This window comes from Artemia franciscana, chromosome 1 (assembly GCF_032884065.1).
Source record: "Artemia franciscana chromosome 1, ASM3288406v1, whole genome shotgun sequence".
NCBI lineage: Eukaryota > Metazoa > Arthropoda > Branchiopoda > Anostraca > Artemiidae > Artemia > Artemia franciscana.
Window position 1 is genome coordinate 43,406,080 of NC_088863.1, and position 12,661 is coordinate 43,418,740.

The window sequence follows — 12,661 nt, forward strand, 5'->3', positions numbered from 1 at the left end:
GTAAGTTTTTTTGGGTGAAGAGGGGGGGAACTTTTCGTTTTAAAATTCAGGCTAATGTTCTCAGGCTTGTAGGTTTTTTATGGACATCATTAAATTTAATGAGTTTCATATATTTATAATCAGCACAAAAATCAGCACCTGACAGTAAAGCTGATATTCTTATTACCAATACCGGGTACCTGCCATTGGTTTCCTTCTCTCCCTCTAGCCCAGAAGTTGAAAAAAAGCCATTAAGACTTTCCAGAAAGCTGCGAGAGAACTAAGACTCAGTTACACCGCTTTCACCTACGATCAAGCTGTACGTCATGAAATTGTATATGCCTTAACAGTCAAAAACTGGGAGTATCAAACAGTTCGTGGTAACGAACTGTAGTAAGGAGCGACCCGGCTCAATAGTAACCAAAACTCTAAAAAATGGAATTTTGATACCAATAGCTACATCAAAAGAATCGCATTTTAATGCTGGTTTTAAATATATAAGTTTCATCAAGTTTAGTCTTACCCATCAAACGTTACGAGCCTGAGAAAATTTGCGTTATTTTAGAAAATAGGGAGAAACGCCCCCTAAAAGTCATAGAATCTTAACGAAAATCACACCATCAGATTCAGCGTATCAGAAAACCCTACTGTAGAAGTTTCGAGCTCCAATCTACAAAAATGTGGAATTTTGCATTTTTCGCCAGAAGGCAGATCACGGATGCGTGTTTATTTGTTTTTTTTTTTTTCTTTTTCCCAGGGGTGATCGTATCGACCCAGTTGTCCTAGAATGTTGCAAGAGGGCTCATTCTAATGGAAATGAAAAGTTCTAGTGCCCTTTTTAAGTGACCAAAAAAATTGGAGGGCACCTAGGCCCCCTCCCACGCTAATTATTTTCCCAAAGTCAACGGATCAAAATTCTGAGATAGCCATTTTATTCAGCGTAGTCGAAAAACCTTATAACTATGTCTTTGGGGACGACTTACTCCCCCACAGTCCCCGTGGGAGGGGCAACAAGTTACAAACTTTGACCTGTGCTTACATATAGTAATGGTTATTGGGAAGTATACAGGCGTTTTCAGGAGGATTTTTTTAGTTTGGGGGAGGGGTTGAGAAGAGGGGGATATGCTGGGGGAACTTTCCTTCGAGAATTTGCAATGGGAGAAGAAAATTTCCATGAAGGGAGAGCAGGATTTACTAGCATTATTTAAAAAAAACAATTAAAAAATAAAAGTGAAAAAGCTTGTTCAGCTGGAAGTAAGGAACAGCAATAAAACTTAAAACAAACAGAAATTATTACCCATATGAGGGCTCACCTCCTTCTAATACCTCGCTCTTTACGCTAAAGTATTTTCAGTAATTTCAACTACTTATTCTACGGCTTTTGTGATTCAGGGGGTCATTCTTAATGAATTGGGATAAAATTTAAGCTTTAGTGTAAAGAGCGAGGTACTGACGATGGGGCGAATCCCCTCATATATGTAATAAAAACATGAGAATACAAAAGTTCTTTACGTAAGCTAATTTATAAGTTACGTAAATCTTTTACCAATAAAAAGATTCGTAAAAAATTAAAAGTTCTAGTTGCCTTTTTAATTAACCAAAAAATCGGGGGGCAACTAGGCTTCGTCCCCCGCTCTTTTTTTCTCAAAATCATTCGATCAAAATTATGAGAAAGCCATTGAGCCAAAAAAAAAAATGCAAATTTCGTTTTGATTATTCCTCTGCGGAGAGCCAAAATCAAAACATGCATTGATTCAAAAACGTTCAGAAATTAAATAAAAAAAACAAGTTTTTTAACTGAAAGTAAGGAGCGACATTAAAACTTAAAACGCACAGAAATTACTTCGTATATGAAAGAGGCTGCTTCCTCATCAACGCCCCGCTCTTTACGCTAAAGTTTTTTTACTGTTTTAAAAAGAAGAATTGAGATAAAGAGTCAAACTTTAGCGTAAAGAGCGGGGCGTTGATGAGGAAGCAGCCTCTTCCTCATAGATGCAGGTTTTCATCCCCAGGGATACATTAGGTTTCTGCAGTGGGCTTTTGAATGTGGACCACCGAAAAGTCGAATTCAATTGCACATCCACTCATCATGCGATAAAATCTTACTATTAATTTGGATTCAAATACGGAGGGTGGAATTACAGGGATTACCATGAATGAGCTGGGACTTCTGAAATGGAATTTAACTCTTCCTTTTTGTGCCTCTGTCATAACTGCGTTCAGTGAGATGCTACGTGTTGTATCTCACTGTGAGTCTGACACCGTTAACCACGAAGATCGCCCTTCCTTCATCCTGCATCAGCATAAAGCTGTTGATAAAGTGAAACATGTTCTGGAATCCAGGCACCATCCTTTTCGATGCAGTGATGACGATTTGCTCGATATTCGTAATCTTGAGATAGAGCACTTGAGCAGTACTTGGACGGAGATAAAGCTAATTTTAGCATAGTGAAAGAGTATTGGTATTGTGAAAGGATATTGGCGAGTGCTGATATTGCTGGTGACACAGGACTTCACCGTGTGAAGAAATCGCTTTCTCATGAGCTTCTCTCACATGCATCCTCTATATTTAAGAAAAGTGCCATTTCTGGGAAGATTTTTTCTCGGTGAGGACCTAAATCAACTCTTCTGGGGTATTTGAGGTGGGGTATTTCTGGGGTATTACAAGTAGCTTGAATGAGTGGCTCGTTAATGAAAAAATTAGCAGTGAGTTGATTGACTCAAAGGTGGTAGACTTGATGCTATGCCTCAGAAGCCACCCACCAACTGAACAGAAAACCATAGTGAGCTGCGGAAAACGAAAATCTTATACTCTTTTGTCTTTTAACGGTGACATTAAAGGATTGCATGTTCTTGCAAATAGATATGGATGGAATAGTTGGATAATGTGACAAAGAAGGCAATATGATCTGCTTAAAAGACTGTAGTGGTTGCCGCGAGCAGTGAGGATCTTCATACATGTTTCCTGTATCTCTAGATAACCTCTTAAAGCTAGATAATTGGAACTTCGTACTATCAAATTCTATGGCAAAGGCAATACTGATTGAACTTTTTTTTGCCGATTTTGAAAACTTAGTTCATGTGCTTTAAGCCAGTTTAACTGTCTGCCTCTCTGGAGTCCTTCAAGATTGGAGGAAACTAATGATGCTCATTAAAAGTGAATGCACTGATACAGACCTTGAATATAATTTTGAGTTGTACCCGTGATCAGGCAAAATCCGGAGTTGTGTTGCACACATTAGATTGTTTGAAGAGGGGTATCGGAATTGTATATGTCGATGCGAATGACGTACACATTTTGTCCTTTTGATGTATCATTACAAGCTACTCCTTTGATACCACTCAAATGATGAAAAATGGAAAGGTTTTATCCCATTTCGTGAATATTCAGTACCTATCAACGTTGCAGAATTTACCAAGCAACCTAGTTTTTTCGTCGGCCTTCTTCATACATTTTGGGTTGTGATACAGTGGGTTTTATGTTCTCTATTAAGTAAAAAAATCAATTTTTTTAAACTGAATGTAAGGAACGACTGTAAAACTTAGAAAGAACGGAAATTATTCCGTATATGATAGGGGCTGTCCCTTCCTCAACGCCCCGCTCTTTACACTAAAGTTTTCTTTTTTTTTAAAAAGAGAACTATGACAAAGAGTCAAACTTTAGGGTAAAGAGCGAGGCATTGAGGTGGGGACTGCCCCTTTCATATTCGGAATAATTTTTGTTCGTTTTAAATTTTAATGTCACTCCTTACTTTCAGTTAAAAAAAACTTCTTTTTTTTATTTCATTTCTGAATGTTTTTGAATTAATGTAGGTTTTGATTTTGGCTCATCGTACATGAATCACAAAAAAAAAAATGCATATCAATTTTTGCTTTTTTGGCTAAATGGCTTTCTCAAAGTTTTCATCGGACGATTTTAAAAAAAATGGGCGGGAGAGGAGGCCTTGTTACCCTCCAATTTTTTGGTTACTTAAAAAGGCCACTAGAACTTCAATTTTACTTACGAAAGTTTTTATTAGCAATAAATATTCGTAACTTACGAATTAACTTACGTAACGAACTTCTACATTCGCATATTTTTATTACGTATATTAGGGGGTTGCCCTCTCGTCAATACCTCGCTCTGTATATTAAAGTTCAAATTTTGTTCCAATACTTTAAGAACGACCTCTGAATCATAAAGACTGTTTAATTAGAATATTAGCTCTTTTGAAATTACTTTGCATTAGAATGAGCCGTCTCGCGACATTCTTGGACCACTGGGTCGATACGATAACCCCTGGAAAAAAAAAATCAACAAAAACATATAAACACGCATCCGTGATCTTTCTTCTGGCAAAATAAAAACAAAATTCCACATTTTTGCAGATAGGAGCTTGAAACCTCTGCAGTAGGGTTCTGTGATACGCTGAAACTGATAGTGTGCTGAATCTGATAGTGTGATTAAGATTTTATGATTTATTGGGGGTGTTTCTCCCTTTTGTCGAAAATTTGGCAAATTTTCTCAGGCTCGTAACTTTTGACGGGTAAGACTAAACTTGATGAAACTTATATATTTAAAATCAGCATTAAAGTTTAATTCTTTTGATGTATCTATTGATCTCGAAATTTCGTTTTTTAGAGTTTCGGTTACTATTGAGCCAGGTCGCTCCTTGCAACAGTTCGTTGCCACGAACTTGTTTGAAAGGAAAAAGAGTGGTGGCTAAGAATATAAAGAAATGGGGATTGCAGGAACAGGTTGATTTGCTTGTGAAAAAGATATAGGTCAAAGCTGGATTCTTCTGCCCAAGAAAGGTTTCTTTTTTTTCCAAGAAAGCCATTGTTACTGTATACTGTATATGCCACATCCACACCTCTTAACTTCTCTTGATGACTTGCAAGTACGCTTATAACCTCGAATACGGGAACTCAAATGTTTACCGGCATCTGGCGCTGTCTTTGAGGCCTATACTAAACGCTTTTACCTCCAGTTGGGCATTTTTGTAGTCAAACCGACCAAAGCTGCAGTTTCTGCGTCCTGTACAGTTTCTTTGGACTTTTCTGGATAGTGAGGTTAGGCCAGTTATGTCCACCCTTAAGGCATTCCCAGCAGGGGTGTATCTCGGTTTTCGAGTTTTGAGGGGGTGTATAAAGAATGTGCCGACAAAATTGTCCATTGTGCCGACAATTGAGGACAAATAAACTAAATTAAACTTAAACATAAGCAAAAACATAATGTAAAATCCATGCGCCGACATCTTGGAATTTTAGGAGGTGTCCAGATTGTGTGGCACCTGAGAACTGCTCGTGCAAGCGCTGTACAAATATTGTTTATGCGACCATGACCATGAGATTTAGTTTGTGGCCGTTGGAAAATGTTTTAATGCTTCTCTTATGTTCTATAATTGATTATTCTATTTCTGCAATCTTTTTAGTTTCTTCTATCAATAATCCAGACTCCCTTGGAAAAATTTGACAGACCCAGGACAAGAAGATTGGACGGTGACAGTGCTGGGTCCTGTATAAGCATGCAAATTATCCCTACCACTTCTCCCCGGAGACAGAGACACAGATCACCCCTAAGGATTTTTCACTATTTCTAGTCATTTTATATATTGCCTAAACAAAAAAAAAACAACTAAATCAGCACATAAATCACTAGATTATTGAAGAAAATCACAAAGTCAACCAAAGGATCAGTAAAATCTTTTTTCCCTCACCGAGTGGCAACCCTGCTCTCTTGACGACTGACGACTGGCTATAATAATTGGCTATACCCGTTGTAGGGCACCTTAACGCCAACTATTCTTTCTGACGTACCTCTACAAGGTCCTTTGCACGGTAATGTTTTCTCACGGTAGTTCACGGTAGTTTCACGATAGTTCTCTTGTAGTCTCATAGAGAAACATTTTGGACAAAAAATCAAACTGGCTCCAGAGTTTGTTGTCCGCTGCATCAAAATACACTGATTATCTTCTGCCAATCTTTTGCCACGTCTGCTTTTCACCTTGATTGGGATAAGTTTTGCAGCCTCAGTAAAACTTGTTTTTTTTTCCAGCCAACTGGCTAGGATTTTTCTTATCCCTTACCTTTTTTCTTTGCTTTTGATACCTTTGACAACAGTACCTGTAACAACATTAGAAATAATCATCTAATCCACAAACATTGTCATTTAAAAAATGGGCGCGTTTCTGACAATGTATTTTGAAAGAGGATTTTTCTATATTTTTTGTCCAATTTCTATAGGAGCCTTTCACGTTGGTGTCCAGACGCTTAGATTATCCATTCATCTTATATTGCAAAATTACCTCACCGTGATGGTATCAAAGAGCAATCAAAAATTTTACAACTCACTAAATACAACAGGCAACGAGCGCGTAACCTTCTCTTTGACTGTAGTCGCCTCTGATTCGCGAAAGGATATCGACATTTAGTGGCAATCTCGACCTCGTCAAAGTTTTCCAATGCCTTGCGCAAGCGGCAAAGTGAACCAGTTGATCACCCGTTGTGCTGCATTACGTGGAAAGTAAAACCGTTTTTATTTCAATTACTTTAAACAAAATTGTAGGAAGGAGGGTGGTGTTTCACTTTCTCCTTTTGGCACTGCCGCCCCTCCCAAATTAAGGCTCTGGATCCGTGCTTGGGCTGTGTGTTAATTGTTGAAAGTTTTTGTGTAATTTTTTTTCAGAGAAACAGCATGCTTTTTTGAATTTTGAAGACTATCACCCCTCCCCAACGATAATAAATCGATAAATAAATAAAACCAAAAAACTACAGAAATTACAATAAATAACCAAGTGAAACTCAAAAGGAGCAGGAACTAAGAGGAGTAGGGCTAATTGTCCCTTGCCTTCTGAAGACCAGAAAAATATTAAACTTTACTGAAAACAATACCTATTTCAAGCTGAGTGTCTTTATTTCTATATCATAATAAATCACCATCATAGCCAAGACTACTAAAAAAAAAATGAATGTGGATCGACAGTCTAATGCATTTGTTGATATTCATTCCTAAGAGCCTTAACAATTTTGGATTTATTAAAGTTAAAAAAGTGATAACTTTTAAAACGCTGATACGCCAGGTGACTCTTCAGACCCGTGCATTCCCCTAGAATCTTGAGACTTATATGATTTTGCTGTTTCATGCAGCAAATTCATTATATTCTTTCTCATACATTCATTCCATTTGTTGAAAGCTGTGCCTCGACCTCTCTTTGAAAAAACACGGCCTCTCGCGTACGTCCTTAAGCACGGAACTTGCTCACTTAATCAGCCATTTCACAACGTTTGTTTCCAACCGCATTATGTCACAAGAGGGCTGAACAAATCATCTTTGATGTGCTATTTCCACCACGCATTCCTCCAAGAGCAAAAAAATTACATAAAGATAGTTTTCAACTGTGTTTAGAAACTGTTATGGCTGCTTTAACTGAGGAGAAAAGTAGGAAGAAAGTTGCCAAATGTCCCAGCCATCGACAAAGAAAATATCATAGACCAACTTTAGCGAGAGCCTTAATTTTCATTTATATGAAGTCAGTCACTTGCAAAAAAAATCTGAAGCTTAAGTTTTTGACATGGCAAAAACGTGGTCTTTTAAGTTGAATGATTAACTTTTTGACGTTGATTTCTTAATAATGAAGCTGTTTGGCTCTTAATTATGAAACTGTAAGGTATTGACCAGAAATTTGGAGTTTGTACGAGAAAGAAAGGGGAAATTTCTGCTGCGAGTACGATAAATTGTTTGCTATGCTAAGTGTCCATAAATTTAAAAAGCTAAAATTCTCGTTTGAGTGGTCATAAGCCATGCAGTATGCACTTTTGAGAAAACATTTATTAAATTTTTGTAAGCCCACCATAAAGGTAGACTGTTTCCGAAATTATGTTTTCTTAGCCATTCACATAATGATGAAAGGGTAAATTCCATCAAGTTTGTGTTAGTCCAAAATATTCGAGGTTGGTGTTACAAATTGAAATGATAGTGGAAATTCCTGCTTTTTTAGCAGAAATTTGAGAATTTATTTCCAGGTTTACACTTCTTGGCTATGCGTTTTGGCAATATGGCCAAATAAGCCATACGTTTTGTACCTTGCAAATTTCTCATCTTTTTTTATGTTACATTAGAGAAGTTTCCTACTACTTTTACGCCAGTCAGTAAAAGACAAGAAGGTTGCAACCAAATCGTTAAAAAAATTGGTCTGAAGAATTTAATCTGAATCAAAGAAAGAATTAAGAAAAAGACGAACGAAGCCATCAAGAAGCTTTAAAATGTTTATGATAGTCGATTGTTGCTTAGTATATTTTTTTTATTAGCTCTAAAAAATGTTAAGCTTGGGCTTGTCACAGAACAACAGAAATTCAATACACTGGAGGTATAGATTAAACAATAACAACCCTCAGGATCAAATAGCTTGAAAAGCCAGGTCATTTATGTAGTATTGTTTTATGCTCTTCGCTCATTGACTCGGTAAAGATTTTGAATTTTCTTAAGTTTCCCCTTCCCTAGCTTTCTTCATTAAGAGAACCGTAATAATATAACCCTTTGATATTATGATTTTATCATAGTGACCTATAAAGATATGTATAATTTGAAAGAGTGCCAAATTAACTAACTAGTATAAGTTTTATATTTAATTAGATAATTCTATTGAAAGTTACGACCTCTGTTTCCCAGAAAAAAAAAGCAGTAAGATAACGCCATCTGTCTCAATTCAATAATTAATTTCCCATTTATAGGTATTTACAGAGGAAATTAGTGTATTTTTGCACGAACATGACAATGGTATGTATAGAACAGACGTCTACTTTTTGGCCAAGACAATGTCGGACCTACCCCGTTTCATTATTTTGCCCGTTTTATTCTTAATGCTCCCTTATTTTACAATTGGATTAAATCCAAGCATCGACAGATTCATTATTGCTGCAGGGATATGCATTTTAGTGGCTTTGTGTGCAACGTCTTACGGTGAGATTTTATTTTATTTTTTTCTTTTTACATATACTTCGTAAAAAAGCACAATGTTTCGCAATAGCCAACTAAAATGTTAATGCATTTTGTTATTTCCACGGATGAAATGGCAAAGAAAAATAACGAAAATAAACGAAACTGGCCCAAGGCTGTTGGTTTTTGTTTTAATTTTACTCCTTATTCCCGTTGAAAAACGTCTTTTTTAATAGAAATAAAAAAAAAAAAACTGTGGAAACTCTGAGTACTTAAGAAGCTTTGTCTAGCCCTCTTAAACTTAGAATTTATCCGTCTTCTTCCGAGCTTGCGTCCCGTGTTATTTCAATTCTCATTACGAGTAATTTAAACCAATCGAAGAGAGGGGACTATCTCGTTTCCTATACCACTGACGTACGTAATCCTTGTTGGGTTGTAATTGTTATGAAATTGAAAACCAAACTATTCAGAAATGTCTTCATTAAACTAAGCAGTATCATTTTACGTAAATAAAACAACAGAAAAAATCTTGATCGTGCACAACTCTTTCTATTATTAAATATAAAAAAAAACAAGTTTTTTTAACTGAAAGTAAGGAGCGACATTAAAACTTAAAACGAACAGAAATTGCTTCGTATATGAAAGGGGCTGCTTCCTCATCAATGCCTCGCTATTTACGCTAAAGTTTAGCTCTTTCAACTCTTCTTTTTAAAACAGTAAAAAACTTTAGTGTAAAGAGCGGGGCGTTGATGAGGAAACAGCCCCTTTCATATACGAAACAATTTCTGTTCGTTTTAAGTTTTAATGTCGCTCCATACTTTCAGTTAAAAAAACTTGTTTTTTTATTTAATTTCTGAACGTTTTTGAATTAATGCATGCTTTGATTTTGGCTCTCCGCATAGGAATAATTAAAACGAAATTTTCATATTTATTTTTTTTGGCTAAATGGCTTTCTCATAGTTTTGATCGAATGATTTTGAGAAAAAAAGAGCGGGGGAAGAAGCCTACTTGCCCTCCAATATTTTGGCTACTTGAAAAGGCAACTAGAAATTTCAATTTTTTACGAATGTTCTTATTAGTAAAAAATGTACATAACTTATAAACTAGCTTACGTAACGAACTTTTGTATTCTCATGTTTTTATTACATATATGAGGGGGTTCACCCTCTCGTTAGTACCTCGCTCTTTATACTTAAGCTTATTTTGTCCCATATCATTAAGAATGACCCCTGAATAACAAAAGGCATAGAATAAATAGTTGAAATTACTAAAAATTCTTTAGCGTAAAGAACGAGGTATTAGGAGGAGGTTAGCCCCTCATATGCGTAATAATTTCTGTTCGTTTCCAGTTTTAATGCTGCTCCTTACTTCCAGTTGAAAAAAACTTTTTCATATTTATTTTTTCATTGTTTGTTTTTAAATAATGCTAGAAAATCCTGCGCTCCCTTCAATGAAATTTTCTTCCCCCATGAAAAATTCCTCGATGGGAAGTTCCTTCAACATATCCCCCTCTTCTCAGCCTCTCCCCCCAAACAAAAATCTCCTTGGAAACATCTGTACACTTCCCAATAACTGTTGCTCTACGTAAGCACTAGTCAAAGTTTGTAACTTGTAGCCCCTCCCACGGGGACTGTGGAGGAATAAGTCGTCCCCAAAGACATAGTTGTAAATTCTTTGACTACGCTGAATAGAATGGCTATCTCAGAATTTTGATCCGTTGACTTTGGGAAAATAATTAGCGTGGGTGAGGGCTTAGGCGCCCTCCAATTTTTTTGGTGACTTAAAAAGGGCACTAGAACTTTTCATTTCCGTCAGAATGAGCCTTCTCGCAACATTCTAGGACCACTGGGTCGATACGATCACCCCTGGGGAAAAAAACAAACAAACAAATAAACACGCATCCGTGATCTGCCTTCTGGCAGATCATTCTTCTGATTTGCCTTCGTGATCTGCCTTCTGGCAGTCCCTATGACTTTTAGGGGGTGTTTCCCCCTGTTTTCTAAAATAGGACAAATTTTCTCTGGCTCGTAACTTTTGATGGGTAAGACTAAACTTGATGAAACTTATATATTTAAAATAAGCATTAAAATGCGATTCTTTTGATGTAGCTATTGGTATCAAAATTCCATTTTTTAGAGTTTTTTTTTTACTATTGAGCCTGGTCACTCCTTACTACAGTTCGTTACCACGAACTGTTTTATTCAATACCCTGTTACCGCTGGTATTAATAGACAATTGATCAACAATTATATTTCATTTTGTAGGCACCGCATATTGGGTTAGGGGTGCATATGCCATCATGCAGTAGTATGGCCACTGAAACTGGACGGGTATTTAATTAGCTTTTCTTTAATTCTAAATTAATTGGCTCAGAATATTCCCCTGATAGTATGTTAGTCCCATTTGGGTAAAACTGTTCTATTGCAGCAACAAGTGGCATAAACCAGCCCTTTTCTGTGGTTTAGTGTCGTTTCCGCGCGCCAGCATGGCCTTTGAAGCCGAGACACCAATTACTTAACCGATTAATTTTGATAGTGCTGGGTCGATAGGGTTCCTCAGAATTTTCATGCTGCAATAATATAGCCCTGTTTCGGCAACCATTCTTGTGCCGTGCAACAATACTGTCTGAATCCACTCTTTGTTGTGGCGTAATTTCATTTATTACTTCAGAAAGGCATCAATGTCTTAAGTTTTATGAAATATGTAGAACCACCGGTTGTAAACAATCTATCCTGAGACAAAGAAGTACACAATGAATGCGAATCCATAACCCTCCTTCCTTGGAAAACTCTTAAATTCTGCGTTTTATTTGATAGCAGCTTGTGATCTCTCTCTTTCTTTTTGAGTTGTTAGAAATGTTGAATTTCATGGTGTATTTTTCATTTAGAACTCCATCCTTGTCTAGGTTTTTTTCCCTTTTCTAAAATTGTATGAATTTGGTTGTTTATATGTTTAGGGGTAAACTGTAAGTTAATAAATTTTGATATTCATAATTAGGATGAAAACAAAATTTAAAAACAAATTCCATTTATTTCGATCATAATTCTGCTCCATAGAATTTTGGAGATTGGACTGCCACTCCCCTTGGCCACGCCATTTATGTTCAACTTTCATTTTTGTATAACAATATCTTGAGGATTATGATCATCAAACAGTTCGTGGTAACGAACTGTAGTAAGGAGCGACCCAGCTCAATAGTAAATGAAACTCTAAAAAACGGAATTCTGATACTAATAGATACATCTAAAGAGTCGGATTTTTGTGCTGATTTTAAATATATATGTTTCATCGAATTTAGTCTTACTCATCAAAATTTACAAGCCTCAGAAAATTTTGCTTGTTGTGGAAAATAGGGGGAAACACCCTCTAAAATTCATACGGTCTTAAAGAAAATCACACCATCGCATTTAGCGTGTCAGAGAACACAACTGTAGAAGTTTCAAGCTCTTATCTACAAAAATGTGGAATTTAGTATTTTTTGCCAGAATACCGATCACGGGTGCTTGTTTATTTGTTTGTTTGTTTTTTTTGTTCCATTTCACGAGATGGCTCATTCTAACGGACATTAAAAATTCTAGTGCCCTGTTTAAGTGACCAAAAAAATTGGAGGGTACCTAGGCCCCCTCCACGCTCATATTTTTTCCAAAGTCAATGGATCAAAATTTTGAGATAGCCATTTTGTTCAGCATAGTCGAAAACCTAATAACTATGTCTTTGGGGCTGACTTACTCCCCCACAGTCCCTAGGGGAGGGATAAAAGCTACA

The 12,661-nt window shown here is 36.5% G+C and overlaps 1 protein-coding gene across 3 annotated transcripts in view; it reads left to right on the top strand.

Annotated features, from left to right (window-relative positions):
- Nucleotides 1-12,661, top strand: part of LOC136030046 (protein white-like) — a 71,438-nt gene that overhangs the window by 47,639 nt on the left and 11,138 nt on the right. For all 3 annotated transcript variants that reach the window (XM_065708678.1, XM_065708669.1, XM_065708684.1), the window contains one exon: nucleotides 8,692-8,920. In XM_065708678.1, coding sequence (XP_065564750.1) covers nucleotides 8,692-8,920 — 229 coding nt within the window. The remainder of the gene's footprint in view (nucleotides 1-8,691; nucleotides 8,921-12,661) is intronic.